This window comes from Microtus ochrogaster, chromosome 21, assembly GCF_000317375.1.
Source record: "Microtus ochrogaster isolate Prairie Vole_2 chromosome 21, MicOch1.0, whole genome shotgun sequence".
Taxonomy (NCBI): domain Eukaryota; kingdom Metazoa; phylum Chordata; class Mammalia; order Rodentia; family Cricetidae; genus Microtus; species Microtus ochrogaster.
The window spans coordinates 3,064,887-3,082,078 of record NC_022022.1 but is presented as its reverse complement, the minus strand read 5'-3'; the positions used below and the strand labels follow the sequence as shown (position 1 = coordinate 3,082,078).

Genomic DNA, 17,192 nt, shown 5'->3' with positions numbered 1-17,192 from the left:
AGGCTTTGCTCTGTTCACGCAGGGAGACCTTGTCTGTTTTCCTTTGCTTTCTGCTGGGCATGGAATCCGGGGCCTGGTGCCGCTGAGAACCCCTTCCCCAACGTAGCCATCCCCCTGCCTGGTCATAGGAGCTACTTTCCACAGGGAAGCCAAGTAACGTGAGAAAGAGGAGTAAAAGAACCCAAGATGGAATTAGTTAATTACGGTCCGCTGTCTGCAGGTGGCCGTGTTAGACGCAGTGTCGAGATAGAGTCATCCTATTACTTTTAATAAACACTTGATGAATACCCTAAGTGTTGTAGACGACCACCCATCTACTTCATCTAGAGGTAAGCTTTGGCAGGCTCTTACTTTTTTTTAAACTCCAGACTCCTTTCAATACTTTCTGTCCTCTGTACTGGGACTTGAACCTAGGGACTCATATATGTTACCAATAAATGTTACTGCACCGACCTTATACTTGTTTGTTTGTTTTGTTTTGGAGTTTAAGAGTTGGTTTTGCTCTTTTAAAGATTTATATCATTTTTTTAAAAAAATTTATTTTTTTTCTTTTGTTTGTTTGTTTGTTCATGAGATAGGGTTTTTCTTTTAGCCCTGGAACTCCCTCTGTAGAGCACTGGCCTTGAACTTGCTTCTGCCTCCTGAGTCCTGGGATTAAAGGCTTGAGCCACTACTACCCATCTTGGTTTGAAGCCTTTAGTCAGCAGTTATGAGCAGGTACTGCTTTTCCAGAAGACTTGAGATCAGTTTCAAGCCTCCACGTGTGGCAGATTTCAGCTCTCTGTAGCTTCCATGCCAGACCACTAGAATCGCTCTGCAGGCACCTGGATAGAGGGTCCTGTCTTGTACACAGATACAAATATATCATAAAGTAGTCTTTAAAAAGCATTACAGTAAAATATATATATATATATATATATATATATACCTACACATAAATATTCATCTACATATGAATTTCAGGGACTGTAGAAGTTTCTCATTAGATAGAATCCTTGCCTAGTTGCAGGGAACCCTGGGTTCAGTTCCAGCAGTGTGCCAGCAGCCGGGGTGATGCGTGCTTACAATGTCAGCACTCAGCAATGAACGGTCATCTGCATGCCAATATTAAGTTCGAGGCCAACCTGCATTATGTATGACCTTTTCTTTAAGAAATTAATATGAATTTGAAAATGGCAATAAGTTTTGACTTGGTCCTACCTTCAGTTTAACCTATGTATTCCTCATACAGTAAGCTCTGAGTTACAGTCTTCTCGTAGGCATTGCCAGAATTCAGAAAAAGTAGGAAGAAGCTGAGGAGATGATGGCTCATGCCTGGTTTTGAAGCGTGAGGGACCCGAGTTTGAATCCCTTGGACTCACATAAAAAATTAGCTGAACAAGGCTGTGTATGTAATCCTAGCACTTGTAGGATAGGAGTGGGTGGATTCCCCAGGACCTCAGTGGCTAACTAGTGCAATGCAAACTTCTGGCTCCGTGATAGACCCTGTCTGAAGGCCTGGGCGAGCAATGCAGGATGATAACCTGGTGTTGCTTTAGCCTCTGCGTGCTTGGGGTTCTCATGCCTACTGCTTGTTGCACAACATATATAATACACATCAGAAACACAAAAAATGCAAAAGAAAAGTTACCAAGGGCTGTATACACTGTTTCATTATAATAAGATCAGCTGAGTTCATGCCAGGGAGATAAGAAATGCCACCTCAGGATGACTTCTGTGTCAGATTAGTAAGAAACAGTATCTTGACAAAGTAACTACAAGCTCCCAAAACCTTTTTGTTTGTTTGTTTTTTGTTTTTGAGTCAGGGTCTTGTAGGCAGAGTTTTTCACTGGAACTCCTAGCTCCCAAATAACCACAGAGAGACTTATTAATTATAAATGCTCAGCGGATAGCTTAGGCTTGTCTCCAGCCAGCTCTTATAACTTAAACTAACCCATGCTATTCATCTGTGTGCTGTGCTGAGGCTCTTCTACCTCATCTATGAACTTCCGATGTTTCTTCCACGCCTGACTTGCCCTTCCTCTGACTCCATCCTCTTCCACAGCATTCTTTTTACCTTGAAATTCCTGCTTAGCCATTGGCCAGTCAGCCTTCTGTTAACAACCAGAGCAACACATCTTCACAGTGTATAAAAGGGCCTCAAATTCACAGGTGGATACCTGCCTCCGCCACCACTGCCCAGTTCTCTCTCTTTTTTTTAAATTTTATTTATTTATTATGTATACAATATTCTGTCTGTGTGTATGCCTGCAGGCCAGAAGAGGCCACCAGACCCCATTACAGATGGTTGTGAGCCACCTTGTGGTTGCTGGGAATTGAACTCAGGACCTTTGGAAGAGAAGGCAATGCTCTTAACCTCTGAGCCATCTCTCCAGCCCCTGCCCAGTTCTCAAATACTTTATTTGTATTTTATACGTGAGATTTGTGTGTCTGTCTGTGTCTGTGTATAATTGTGTCTGTGCACTTTCCTCTACCTTATTCTCTTGACACAGTATCTCTAATGGAATCAGAAGCCTATTGTTTTCAGTTCTGGGAAATACCCAACAGCACTGGTCTTATAGGCATTTAAGTCTTTGGCTGACTGTCATTGTCACTGTTCTTTTGCTGTGACGAGACACTGTGACCAAGGCAACACATAAAGCATTTAATTGTCTTGCTTCCAGTTTGAGAGGCTTAATTTATTATCATGCTGGAGAGCATGTTGTTGCTCATGACACTGCAGCAATAGCTCAGAGCTACATCCCGATTCCCAGACTGAGTGATAGACACAGGACCTGGCATGGACCTTTGAAACCTCAAAGCCCACCCCTCCCCCTCAGTGACGCACTTCCTTCAACAAGGCCATACCTCTTAATTCTTGTAATCCATTCTAACAGTTCCCCTCCCTGGTGACTAAGCCTTAAAATATATGAGCCTGTGGGGGCTGTTCTCATGTAAACCACACTGGTTTTTTAACATGTGTGCTGGAGATTTGAACTAGGATAATCTTGCTTGCACAGCAAGCTCTCCTACCCACTGAGCCCTCTCCCAGTCCTTCAAATATAGTTGAATCTCTTTTGGTTGTTGAAGATAGTTATTAACAGGTAGCAACCCTTTTCTTGTTTATTTGCAGCACTAGGTATGTGAAGCAGGGGTCCCTGGACATGTTAAGCAAGTTCTGTCTCACTAAGTCCCTGGCTTTCTCATTGTGTCTTAACTCCTGATAACTGCATCCCTGAACCCTTCTGTTTTCCTACAGCTCCGTGAAGCTATGGCTGCCTTAAGAAAATCAGCTCAGGATGTCCAAAAGTTCATGGATGCTGTCAACAAGAAAAGCAGTTCCCAGGATCTGCACAAAGGTTGGTGTTGAGGAGTAGCTACAGAGATGAGAGGTGTCCACAGTCGGCCTGTGCTTGTTTGATGTGGTGGCTCAGGCTGGTAACTGTTGTTACTATTGCTGTTAGTAAGGACGTGCTGGTAGGTGTGCCGAAGGATACCTTTAGGTGTGAACGTGGGGATGTTCTGTATTCAGCGTTCTGTTTCTCCTGTTAGCATAAACAGTTGAGTTGTCTTGTGTTGCTGCTTTGTCCAAGGGTTCAGCAAAAGTGTCTAGTGGTCGCAGAATACCTCAGTTTCCTTTATTTCCTATACTACGTTCTTGTTTTTGAAATAGTATCTTTGGTATTCCAGGCTGACCTTTAAATTTGCTGTGTTGCTAAGGAAGATTCTCCTCCCTTCTCTACCTGAGTTGCTGAGGTTCACATTCAGGGCTTTGTGCATGCTAGGTAAGCACTCCACCAGCTGAGCTGCACCCCTATCCTATCGTACTGCCCTCTTGACCTTTCCTTTCTCTAACCTATGACGTCACTCTTTATAACAACTCCGTGTGTCCATAGGAACCTTGGGTCAGATGTCTGGAGAACTGAGCAAAGATGGGGACCTGATAGTCAACATGCAAATTCTGGGCAAGAAGAGGACCAAGACGTGGCACAGAGGCACCCTTATTGCCATCCAGACTGTTGGTATGTTCAAGCCAGAGGACGGACTAAGGAAAGTCTCCTCTGGGTCTCCATTGCTGATCCTTTCCCCAAAGCCTTTCCTTTCATCTCCTACATTGCACCCAAGACTTAGAGTTGTGTTGTTGTCATTTGTTTTGTTTTAATTCTGTTTGTCTTATACCCAGGGCTAGGAAAGAAATACAAAGTGAAGTTTGACAACAAAGGGAAGAGTCTGCTGTCCGGCAACCATATTGCCTACGATTACCACCCTCCTGCCGACAAGCTGTTCATGGGCAGTCGAGTGGTGGCCAAATACAAAGACGGAAATCAGGTCTGGCTTTATGCTGGCATTGTAGCTTAGACCCCCAACGTCAAGAACAAGCTCAGGTACCTGGGCGGGTTTGTAGATTGTAGGGGAGCTGGGAGCACAGCACCCCACTATTCATAACCATGGGCAAGATTTCACTGCCAGCTTTTGCGTTCTCACAAAATCCTTCCTCTCTTCCCATGTCATTTCTTTTCTTCTTTTAAAAACAGCATCTCTATGTGGCTCTTGTCATATTTTTGTTTGTTTGCTTTTTGAGATAGGGATTCTCTGTGTAGTCCTGGCCATCCTAGAACTTGATCTGTAAGCCATGATGGCTCAGAACACAGAGAGCTACCTGCCTTTGCCTCTGGAGTTCTGGGATTAAAGATGTGCACCACCATGCCCGACTTTCTGCCTGCTCATTTTAATACAGTGTAGGATAACCTGCTTAGGGCTGCTCCCTCTGCAGTGTGCTGGACTATCCCACAAGAAAATGCCCTACACATTTGTCTGCTGGCCAGTGTAATGGAAGGATTTTCTACTTCCTTTTCAAATTTTTTTTTAAATTTTTATCTATCTATTTATTTATTTATTTTGGTGATCTTTAGCTCTGGGTAGCCTAGCACTCAGTGTATAGCCCATCCTGCCCTAATGCTCACAGAGGTCCACCAAGTATTGGCATTCAAGGTTGACATTTCCTCTTCTCAAATGATCTTAGACTTGTGTTATATTTGCAAAATAAACAGCACACTTGAATTTATAAAATTGTAGTTTAGCCATGTATGGAGGTGAATGCCTTTAAGGAGGCAGAGGCAGAGGGCTCTCTGAGTTGGATCCCAGCGTGGTCTACAAAGGCAGTTCCAGGACAGCCAGGGCTGTTGTACAGACAAACCTTGTGTCAAAAAAAACAAAATAAAATACATAATTTGCAATTAAAAAATTGCTGTATGACTTGCAGGGTGACTCAAAACTATAATCTTGTCAAAAAACTGTGGCACAAGGATCACTTCAAATTTGAGGATAGCCTGGGCTACATGGTGTGGTCCAGTGTAGCCTAAGTGACACTGTGAGATCTTGTCTCATAAAGCTAACAATTGTTAGCTGGGTGTGGTTCCAATTGCTTATAATCCCAGCACTTGGGAACTGGTAAGAAGAGGTTCTCAGTAGTTTAAGATCAGCAGCCTTGCCGTACTGAGACCCTATTTCAACAAAGGGCTAAAGACTTGTGTATGGGAGTACTTGCTGCTCCTCTAAATGACCTGAGTTAAGTTTCCAGCAGCCATATCTGATGTTCACAACTATCTGTAGTTCTCCATGGGATCTGACATCTCTGCCTATTCAAGTGCCTGCTCTTAGGTACACAAACTTAAATGTAGGCACAGATACATATAATTAAATATAATAAAAATTCACCCAGAGTTATACGGAGAAACCTTGTCTTGAAAAACAAAAAAAAAAAAAAAACAAAAATCAAAGAAAAATTTAAAACAACTATCCAAAGCCTCTAAAACAAACCACCCATTCAACCAATACAACCAAAGGCAACCAACAAACCAATTAAACAAGAAGCCAACATGATATGTATTCTCTTATTATATGATCTTTTAGTGGATGATTTATTAAACTTTTGTTTGTTTATAGTTATTTTTATGTGTGTGAGTGTGTGTATTTTGTATATATGGAGTTCAGAGGACAATAGTGAAGTTAGGTTTCTCCTTCCATTTCTATGTGCCTTTGGAGGATCCAGCTTCAAGTACCTTAGCTCTTGATCCATTTTACCTGTTCTACTTACTTATTTTTAAATGTTTTTTTAACATACTGTGTGTGTGAGTGTGTGAGTACACATGTGTGAAAAACTGTAGACAATTTGTGGGAGTTGGTTCTCTTTCATTCTGTAAGTTTGGAGCATTGGAACGTGGGTTGCTAGGCTTGTCTGTGTATGCCTTTACCAGTGAAGTCATCTTGATGGCAAATTATTAAATATTTGTTGAATTAGACTGTAAGACAACAAGACAAGGGTAGTGCAATATGCCGGTACTCCCAACATTGGAAGAAGAGCCAGTAGAAGCAGGAATTCAAGGCTATTCTTATCTACATTGTAAATTTGAGGCCAGTATTGGTTACATGAGACTTTGTTTCAAAGGGTAAAAATTAAACAAAACATAACCCCTTCCTCTACGTTTACATGGGAATGAATGTAATAGGTTTTGAGTGTTAGTTTCAGTTTGCTTCTCACTCCTGGGTTAATTTACAAGGTGTCATTTGCGTTATGTCTCTATTTTTATTTTACTTTTTTTGAGACAGGGTCTCTCTACATAGTCCTGGCTATTTTGGAACTCACTCTGTAGATCAGGCTGGCTTTGAACTCACAGACATCCACCTGCCTCTGGCTCTGAGTGCTGGGTTAAAGGTGTTCACTACTATGCACTGCTTCGATTGTATATCTTGATCTGTAAAATTGTGGAATTTCTCTCATGGTGTTGTGCATATACAGTGTCTGTCCTGAATGGCCCTTGTAATTAGATAATATTTTATAATTAGACAATATCCTTATAATTAGACAATAATTCTGTGTGGTTATCGCCTTACCATTTGTTAAAAACTTGTCACTTTATACTTATTGACTTAGGAGAACTAGTTTCATTTTGTAGTACAGACTGGACTCTGCCTTCTGAGTGCTGGTATACATGTTTTAATAAAAATATATTCATTCATTGCTTCCAGTTTTGCCTGTTGACATCTTTGGCACCACATGTTGATTTTTAATTACCCAGCTTCTTTTATCCTACCAAGTTCAAAACAGGCTTTAAAAAATTAGTTTTTTACCGGGACAAACAAAGGTCCTTAAAGGAAAACAGTCTAGATGGGATTAGCAATCACTACGTGAAGTTGACATATTAGAACACATAAAGAAGATTACATAACAAACCATCTGTAGGGAGCATATTCGTATCAGTAGAATAGGAAAGTAAACTTTTTAGTAAAATACTCGCTTTTATTGCTTTTCACTGACGTCAGCCTGGTCCTGAATCTCTGACGCAAAGAAGGCAGGATTAGGGAAACAGCTGGTCGGCTTCCTAGCTCTCAGGTCACTGGGCTCACAGGCTTAGTCCTTAGCCCAGCCCTCTGTCGACTTCGTATTCCTATTGGTCAGTTTTCCCAGGAGGCCGGCCGCCGCCTGGCCGCGCCCACCGCGCGGGGCGTGTCTCGGGGCGTGTCTTCTCCCGCAGGATGGGGGGGTGGGCGTCCGCCATCTTGGATTCCGTGGTATCGGTGGCGGCGGTAAGGTGTCGCTTCTGTAGAGTGGCTCTTCCCTCCCCTCCCCCAGCTCGGTGGCGGCGGCCCCTCCCACTGAGGGTGGCGCAGCCACGGTGCCATCTGGACCATGGCGGCGACTACGGCTAACCCAGGTGAGACCGGAGGGACTGACAAGTGCGGAGAAGTCGGCTGAGCACCCGGGCCGTGGCGGACGGCCGGTGGGGGAGGGGTGTGGGAGGCGCCTTGCCCGGAGGAGCTGGGGAGCGGGTGAGGGCGTTTGGGGGCTCCGGCCCAGGCTCGGAGTAGCGGAGGTGCCGGGTTGGGCCCCTTCCAGTGTGCGGGCGGCGCTAGGGAGTGGCGTGGTCTCAGCGCTCTGCCCGCTGACGTCCCGATGCAGAGTGGGCATGGTTTACAAAGTAGTCCGGACTGTAAACATGGGACCACACTGATGCTTCCCAGGTCTGGATCTCACAGTTGGAAAGTTCACATTTACAGGTATAACTTCGTTCTTTAAGTATCTACTCCGGTTCTTGTCGTTTGTAACTCCCCCGCCCCGCCACCCTCACCCTCGGGCTAGACTTTGAAACTTGGGGTTTCTGTGTAGTTAGTGCCTGCTGCTGAAGGCGGAGATTTGGGTAATAGTTTCATTTCATGACAAGTCTTTATTCAGAATCCAAGTTTAATCTTGTTAGGTCGAGATGGAGCAATTCCTGTTTGAAATATTCTTTCAAAATATGTCCCCTGCATTTGTCTGAGGACGCCCTCCCCCACCCTTCTCCTATTATTTTATTTTGAGACACGGTCTCACTCTATTCCCAGGTTGGTCTCGAACCACTGCAGTTTTGCGTCTCAGCTTTCCCGCTACTGGAATTACCAGGCATGAGCCATCTCACCCGATTGCCCAGTTCTCTTTCTACTACATTACAGTTATTTCTTATGAAATATTCCATTTTAGTGGGCCTGGTTTATCTTGACATTGTCCGACAAAGTAAATCCCTAAATCCCAATTTCCCAGAAATTTGTATCTTAACAACCTTTTAGAAAGTAAGGGTTTGGAGGGAGGAGTGAAGTGTTGGTTTCTGCTGTCTAACATTAAAATTTAAAACAGTATCATATTGCAATAGCAGGTTTGAATACGCTAGTGAATCAAATCACTGCTTTTCCATTTCATCTGGAAACCACCTTTTTTCCTTTCCTTTCCTTTCGTTCTTTCTTTCTTTCTTTCTTTTTTTTTTTTTTTGAGGGTCTCTCTATATAGCCCAGGCTGTCCTAGAACTCATTATGTAAGCGGCCAGCCTGGCCTCAAACTCATGGAAATCATATGTCAATGTCAGTTTTAAAAAAGTGATTTTTTTTTTTAAGTTAAGTGGGAATGTTTACTGGTGATTGCAGGTGTGGGGAGTCCGGAATGAGGTGTTACAATAAGAGTTGTAAAGCCATGTGGTGTAGATGCTGGAGAGCCACCTCAGGCCCTACAAGAACACACACTGCTCACCACTGAACCTTCTCTTCAGCGCCTAAATATCAATTTCTTAATATTAAATTATTTTTTACATGAAAAAAGATGAAATAAATCTTCAGGATTCTATTGGAGTAATTGTGGAATCATAGAATGGAAGTATACAACTGGAAAATGTTAGGGAAAGCCAACCTGTAGTAAGTAGCTCAGGTCTGATTTAGAGAGTAAACAAGATTTCAAACTGATCACACATTGCAAAACCCTTATATAACTCTTCCGAGTATAGCGCGATACTCTTGTTAAGAAGTACACAGACAAACAGATTTTGGTGTGTAAGTCAGGCGCTTTTCCAGCTATGTGGGTGGAGCTGCCTTCTGCATTCTGTTTTTAAACAAGCCACCAGAATGACAGTTTCTGGATCAGACTTTTCTTTCCTGATCAATAGTAGCCTAAGTCTCTAAGCAGTAGGGATAGTTGGGAGACTGTCCTGGAGCTTTCTATGTAAATCAGGCTCGCCTTGAACTTGCAATGTCCTCTTCTGTCTTCAGGTGCTGGCATTACAGCATATACAGTATATAAACTTGCAAAACTTTTAATATGGTGAAGAAACTCTTTTAATGAAACAGTTATGTTTTTTGTTTTGTTTTGGAGTTTTGAGGCAGGGTTTCTCTGTGTAGTCCTGGCTGTCCTGAAGTTGCTCAGCTGGCAAGGCGGACCTTGTACACAGAGATCCTCCTGCCTCTGCTCCCTAGTGCTGGGATTAAAGGTGTGCACCACCAACAGTTGATTTTGTTTATTTTCATTTGATTGCTTTCTTCAATTTTGAAATTGCATTTTATTTTAATTAATTAATTAATTAATTAATTAATTAATTTATTTATTTATTTATTTATTTTTGGTTTTTCGAGACAGGGTTTCTCTGTGGCTTTGGAGCCTGTCCTGGAACTAGCTCTGTAGACAGGCTGGTATCGAACTCACAGAGATCCGCCTGCCTCTGCCTCCCGAGTGCTGGGATTAAATGCGTGCGCCACCACCGCCCAGCTTGCATTTTATTTTAATTAATTTATATTTTGGAGACAGCATCTCCCTGATGCGGGATAGGAAGATAGATAATTGTGGGGTCATGGGAAGGGAAAGGAGTCTTTTCACAATCTGACTGAAGACATTACTACATTTGCTACAGCCTTTATCCTCTTCCTGCTGTAAAACTTCAGTTTTGTAGAAGTCTCACCAAAATTTGCCTTTGTAATCCAAGGGCACGTTCTGAACCCCTCATGAACCTCCTGGCTCCCGGTGTTGAGTCATCCTGTAATTGTACTCACTAAAGGAAGAAGGAAGACTTATGAACTCCTTTAATCTTTGCAGAGTCATAGGCATATCTGAGTTCAAGGCCATCTTGGTCTAAATAGTGAGTTCCAGGTTACACAGTGAGACCTTGTCAAAAAAAAAAAAAAAAAGGCGAATCAATACAAAATGGAGGAGTGGGTTCTTAGCAAACCTTGAGGTGGAACCTGTGAATCACGAGTCTTGTAAGTCGTTTCAGTGCTGGGCTCGCTTAGTCAGCCCATACTCTTCTTTCCTGAGAGCCTTTTCTTTTTATTTTTAAACTCGTGTGCTTGAAATCTGTATTGTAATTGCTTTTAATAAACTTTAATCATCATAACTTGCTTATCCTGAAATTCTTCTCTGAGTAAACTCAGGAATCCTAGGTTTGCCCGAGTGCAGTTCCCTAAAGGGAAAGGAAGCTCTCCAGGCTGCTGTCAGTGAAAGCCTTGAACTCAGTCTTTGTTCCCGCTGTAGCTGACGTCCCTGCGTAACCGAGGCTAGCTCAGCTCTGGAGTGCTGGGTCATAGGCATGGGCATAGGAAGGACCACCACACCCGGTGAGATTGACCCTCTGCTGTTTTTGTGTATCATCTGTCCGTCCTTCCTTTCTCTGGGGCTACGTTCCCAGCCTAGGATTTCCATCTCTTCTAACTTACTGATTCCTGTTTCGGTAACATGTGGTAACGAAGTTAGAATGTAATGCCCTTTTGCTGTTGTTGCCCCCTTTCCTTTGTGTGTCAAATAGAGGATATGTTGTGGACTTCTTAGTTACCGGTTGAATTTTGGAAAATGAGATCCATGACTGAAGGGGCATCCTATGGGAGATGTACTGTGTTCAATGAAAAGGAAGGAAATGGTTCTTATGTCAAATTTCCTGCCCTCTTGAGACCAGGTTAGCCTGGAACTCACTATGTTGTCCAGGCTGTCCTCAAACTTACTTTGATCCTTCTGCCTTTGCCTCCTTAATGCTAAAATTATAGATTTCACACTCAGCCATTAGGAATTATCATGGCTTATTTCCTTAGATCAGTTTTAGAGACCAGTGACATCATTTCTTTGAATTTTTTTTTTCCTTTTTTTTTTTTTTTCTCCAGGATAGGGTTTCCCTGTGTAGCCCTTGTTGTCCTGGAACTCACTCTGTAGAACAGGCTGGCCTCTAATTAATTAGAGTCCCACCTGCCCCTGCCTCCCAAGTGCTGGGATTAAAGGTGTGCACTATCACTGCCTGGCTCTTTGAAATTTTTCAATTTTATTTTTGCTTAAGTGAGTTCTGAATATATTTCTTTGCAATTGTTAGTTTTGAAATGCCTGAAAAATTTCTTTTAAGTACTGTTGTAGGGCTGGAGAGATGGCTGAGCGGTTAAGAGTACTGGCTGCTTCTTCCAGAGGACCTGGGTTCAATTCTCAGCACCCATATGGCAGCTCTGTCTGTAACTCCAGTTCCAGAGGATCCAAGACATACATGCAGGCAAAATACCAATGCACATTAAATAAATAATTTTAAAAGTGTTATGTGTGTATCTGTTTGTGTATGTTACTCATGGTTTGCAGGTCAGAGATCAACTCTCCAGAATTGATTTCCTCCTGCTCATGCCTGTAATTCTAGTCCTTGGGAGACTGAGTTATGAAGATTATCACAGGTTAAGGCCAAACAAACAGAAAGACTTTTCATGGGCTGGAGAGATGGCTCAGAGGTTAAGAGCATTGGCTGCTTTAGGTCCTGAGTTCAATTCCCAGTCACATGGTGGCTCACAACCATCTGTAATGAGAACTCGTGACCTCTTCTGGCCTACAGGCATACATGCAGACAGAACACTGTATACATAATAAATAAATATACCTTAAAAAACTTTTCTCTTTGAGCTTCATTTAAGTTAATATTAGTGTTGGAAACATTCTTTTATCTATCTATCTATCTATCTATCTATCTATCTATCTATCTATCTATCTATCTATCTATCTATCTATCTATACAATATTCTTTCTGCGTGTATGCCTGAAGGCCAGAAGAGGGCACCAGACCTCATTTCAGATGGTTGTGGGCCACCATGTGGTTGCTGGGTATTGAACTCAGGACCTTTGGAAGAGCAATGCTCTTAACCTCTGAGCCATCTCTCCAGCCCCCAGTGGAAACATTCTTGAGCATGTTAATTTGTGTGCAAGATGGTGCTTGAGAGATAGCTTAGTGGTTAAGAGTACTGGCTACCCTTGTAGAGGATCCAGGTTCGACTCCCAGCACCCACATGACTTCACACAACCTCTAACTTCAGTTCCAGGAGATCTAATGTCCTCTTCTGGCCTCTGTGGACACCAGATGTGCATGTTGTACACAGACGCACATGTGGGCAAACCATCCACATATATAAGGTCTCTGAGATGGATCGGGGTTAATTATCTGCTCACAAGCATGATGACCTGAGTTCCAGTGATGGACCCACATGGTAGCAGGAGAGAGCTGACTTCTGTAGGTCCTCTGACCTCACGTGTGCTCTTGTGCATACACATGCAATGTAGTTTTTCAAGAGTCTACTAATGGTACTTTCTTTTGGTGTTAGGAATTGAATTTAGGGCTCCTCACATGCTATGCACTGAGGAATATAACACTGAGTTATATTCCTAGTCTGTGTGTGCGCGTGCACGCATGAATAAACAGGCCTGTGCCCCACAGTATGTGTGTAGAGGTCAAAGGACAGTCTCCAGTTTCCTCACCTTCCGCCTTGTTTGAGACAGGGTCTCTTTATTGTTCGCTGTTGTGGATAGCAGACTAACTGTAGCTCTCAGGGATGCTCTTATCTCTGCTTCCACCTCACAGTAGGGACACTGGCTACAGATAACACTACTGTAACAGATTATACATGGATTCTGGAGATTTGAACTAGGTCTTCATACTTGTGCCACAAATGCTTTAGCCCTCAGCAGCCCCACTCCAACCCACTGTAGTTTTCTTTTGATCCCACATCTTATGTAGCTCAGGCTGATCTGGAGCTTTGCTTTGTAGCTGAGAGGGACCAGGAGTTCAATCCTGTTGCTGTGTCCCAAGTGCTGGAACTGCAGGTGCACAGCACCGCACCAGCCTAGGAAAAATGTAAAAGTTAGCACGCATTTATTTATATTTGTGACTATTAGGGATGTCTATGACTGGCAGATATACAAGAGGATAACTTGTAAGAGTCAGTTCTCTCCTTCCAGCCTGTGGGTCCCTGAGGTTGAACTTGGATTCTCAGGCTTTTGTAACAAATGCTGCTCCCCTCCCTCAAGAGTTATTTATTTATTTAAAAATTTTATGTGTATGAGTGTTTTGCTTGCATGTAAGTACAGCGCATGCATGCAGTGTCCACAGAGATAGATGAGGGCCCCAGAACTGGAGTTACAGGTGGTTGTGAGCCACCATGAGAAAGCTGGAGTCAAACCCAGGTCCTCTGCAGTAACTGCCAGTGCTTTTAATTGTTGAGCCACATTGCAAGGCCAAGAAAAAAAGGATAAGTATAACTTTTATTTATATAAATTAGAGCTTTAAAAGCATCAGAAGTTTTACTTGGTACCTTTATTTACTTTTTTTTCAGATATATGAGAAAAAAATCAGGCAGTGTGAAATTTAGATGTCAAGAATTTTTCCCCCTCCTTTTGGGTCCCACTGGGGTTTGAGCCCATGTTCTTGTGACAGACCTTAAACTGCATCCTCATACCATTGTTTTTGTTGAGTGTGTGTGTGTGTGTGTGTGTGTGTGTGTGTGTGTTTGTTTTTCAGAACAGGGTTTCTCCGCCCTGGCTATCCTGGAACTTGATTTGTAGACCAGGCTGGTCTCAAACTCAAGAGTGCTGGGATTAAAGGAGCATGTCAGCACACTCAGCTTACAGACATTTTCTTTTTAAAAACATTTATTATATCTGTATGTGCTTGAGTATCTGTATACACATACCACATGCACGCAGGAGCCCAAGTCAGTCCAAGAGGGAGTCAGATACTATGGACCTAGAGTTACAGGTAGCTGTGAGCTTCTATGTGGGTGCTAGGAACTAAACCTGGGTCCTCTACAAGAACAAAAAGTACTCTTAGCTGAACCATCTCTTCAGCCACCCAATCTTAGTTCCCAACCTTTTATTAAGTTAAATGAATGAATTTTTTTTTTTTTTTAATTTTTAAACATGTTCTCACGCTATAGCTCAGGCTAGTTTGGAACTTGCAGTGAGCTTTCTGCCTCGACTTTTAAGTGTTAGCATTACAGGTGTGAGCAATCACATCTTGTTCCCTTATGTGTGTGCGTGAGTATATGTGTGCAGAAATACATGTGCAGGCCAGAGGTCAGTTCCTTCCTTAGGCACTGTCAACTTTCTTTTTTTGGTGTGTATGTGGTCGAGGAGGTATCTGTATATGTACAGGTGTAAGTGTCCACACATGGACAGAAAGCATTGGATGTTCACCTCTATGACTCTGTCTTATTCCTTTGAGGCAGAATTTCTTCCTGAACCTGGGCATTTCTTTAATGATTTATTTATTTTTATTCTATGTGTGTTGGCGTTTTTCCTCCATGCATATATGTCTGTGTGAGGGTGTCAGATCCCCCTAGAACTGGAGTTACAAACAGCTGTGAGCCACCATGTAGGTGCTGGGAATTGAACCCAGGACCTTTGGAAGAGCAGCCAGTGCTAACTGCTGAGCCATCTCTCCAACCCCTCTATTTTTTTTAAAAAAAATTTATTTATTTATTGTGTATACAATATTCTGTCTGTGTGTATGTCTGCAGGCCAGAAGAGGGCACCAGACATGATTACAGATGGTTGTGAGCCACCATGTGGTTGCCGGGAATTGAACTCAGGACCTTTGGAAGAGCAGGTAGTGCTCTTAACCACTGAGCCATCTCTCCAGCCCACCCCTCTATTTTTTTAAACATTATTTGAATTAAATTATGTAGTTAGTATCTTAGTTACTTTTCTCTGGCCATGAAGAGACACCATGACCAAGGCAAGTTACAAAACAGTCAATTTATTGGAATTTTGCAATTATATTTTCAGAGGATGAGTCCATGACTGTTGTGGTGGGAAGCATAGCAGTTCCACTGATTGAAGACCAGGCATTCAAATATATGAGCCTATGGGGACCATTCTCATTGAAAAGAACACAGTTACTGTGTGCCTGTGTTAGGTTGTACATGGGAATGCTGGTGTCCCTGGACACTGGACAGGGCAATCTCTTGGAGCTGCAATTTGCAATTACAGGCAGTTGTGAGCCATCTACTGTGGGTTCTGGGAACTGAACTTAGGTCCTCTGTAGGAGTAAGTAGTGGTCTTTACTACAGACCCATCTCTCCAGCTCCCGAAATCTCTTTTCTTCTTTCTTTTTTTTTTTTTAAAATAATGAACCATTTTACTAACTCATCAGTTAAAATATAAAAACTTTTTTTTTTTTTGAGGCAGGTCTCCCATTTAGTTCAGGCTAGCCTGAACCTCACTGTGTTGCTAAAGATAACCTTGATTTTCTCATCCTGCTGCTGTAATCTTTAAAGGCACAGCCATGCTTGGCTTCTGCTGTGCTAGGGATGGAGCCTATGGCTTGGTGCATGCTTGACAAGCACTCTGTCAATTGAACTCCATACTCAATGGGTAACAGTTCTGAAAAAGAACCTCAGCTGGTGTATTTTATGCACTAGACTTGTGGTACCAGTTTTGTTTTGTTTGTTTGTTTTAAATCTTATTTTCTTAGAAATTAAGATGTAGAGACATAATGTCTGGGCATGGTGGACACATCTTTAAACCCAGCACTTGGGAGGCAGAGGCAGGTGGATCTCTGTGAGTGATGGCATTAAAAGCATGTGCCACCAAGCCTACTACCAGGCCCAGTTTCAGCTCAGCTTTTTAGCATTAGAGTCTGTCTTAGTTAGGGTTTCTATGGAGACACCATGACCACAGCAACTCTGATAAAGGAAAATTTAATTATGACTGGCTTACAGTTCAGAGGTTCAGCCCATCACTGTCATGGCAGAAAACAGGGCAGCATGCAGACATGGTGCTAGAGCTGAGAGTCCTTATTACATCTTGATCCAAAGGCAACAGGAAGTGAACTGAAACACTTGGTTTGGCTTGAGCACATATGAGACCTCACCTCAAAGTCCACCTATATAGGGACACACTTCCTCCAATAAGATCACACCTACTCCAACAAGGCTACATTTCCCTACTGCCTATGGGGGCCATTTTCTTTCAAACCACTACCAAGTCTTTCTCCTCACTCAAATAGTTTATCAAGGGATGAGAATAATATGCTCAACTGGTTCTAGTGGTACATACCTGTGATCTCATCTCTGGGGAAGCAGGGGTAAGGGAGATTAGGATTTCAAGGCCGGCCTCAGCACTTAGTGAGTTTCAGACCAGACTGGGCTACATGAGACCTTGCATCAGCAAAAAGCAGGGAGCTGGAGAGTGGCTTTGCCATTAAGAGCACTGATTGGTTTTTCAGAGGACTCAGGTTTGGTTCCCAGCATCCACATGGTGCCATCCACAACTGTAATCCCAGTGAATCTGTTGCCCCCCTGGCCTCCTGGGCACCGGGTATGCATGTATTGCATGCATACATTCATGCAGGCAAAACACTCATACACGTTAAATAAAGTCTTTTAAACACAAAACAGAAAAGTTCTCTGATGTTACAATATTATAAAAAAAACTTGGAAAACATTTATGTTAGTGCTAAATAGTGTTTTCTAACTGTTGAACGATTTTATTCAGATGTCCTAATGGTAAAAGAATGTCTTTAACACCCTCCCAAAGTGCAGGGAGACTTCACCAGTCCTCTCACCCTCAGGTGGTAAACCATGTTTGTATAATCTTCGGGGGTTTTGTTTTTGGTTTTTTTTTTTTTTTTTTTTTT

The 17,192-nt window shown here is 42.7% G+C and overlaps 3 protein-coding genes across 5 annotated transcripts in view; 2 read left to right on the top strand and 1 right to left on the bottom strand.

Moving 5' to 3' along the window:
- The window catches only part of LOC113457229, a 7,181-nt gene extending 5,103 nt beyond the window's left edge, over positions 1-2,078 (bottom strand). The window contains exon 1 of the mRNA XM_026784102.1: positions 1,974-2,078. Coding sequence (XP_026639903.1) covers positions 1,974-2,078 — 105 coding nt within the window. The remainder of the gene's footprint in view (positions 1-1,973) is intronic.
- Positions 1-7,001, top strand: part of LOC101982689 (histone-lysine N-methyltransferase SETDB1-like) — a 7,431-nt gene extending 430 nt beyond the window's left edge. Inside the window, exons 2-4 of the mRNA XM_013349844.2 lie at positions 3,239-3,338; positions 3,876-4,001; positions 4,163-7,001. Coding sequence (XP_013205298.1) covers positions 3,251-3,338; positions 3,876-4,001; positions 4,163-4,338 — 390 coding nt within the window. The 5' untranslated portion in view covers positions 3,239-3,250 and the 3' untranslated portion in view covers positions 4,339-7,001. The remainder of the gene's footprint in view (positions 1-3,238; positions 3,339-3,875; positions 4,002-4,162) is intronic.
- Arnt (aryl hydrocarbon receptor nuclear translocator) overlaps positions 4,255-17,192 on the top strand; it is a 71,942-nt gene continuing 59,004 nt past the window's right edge. For 2 of the 3 annotated variants that reach the window (XM_013349866.2, XM_013349865.2), the window contains exon 1: positions 7,552-7,694. In XM_013349866.2, the coding sequence (XP_013205320.1) occupies positions 7,670-7,694 (25 nt within the window). In that variant the 5' untranslated portion in view covers positions 7,552-7,669. Of the gene's footprint in view, positions 4,309-7,551; positions 7,695-17,192 lie in introns of those variants that run through there. The other variant, XM_026784005.1, reaches the window with a different exon arrangement.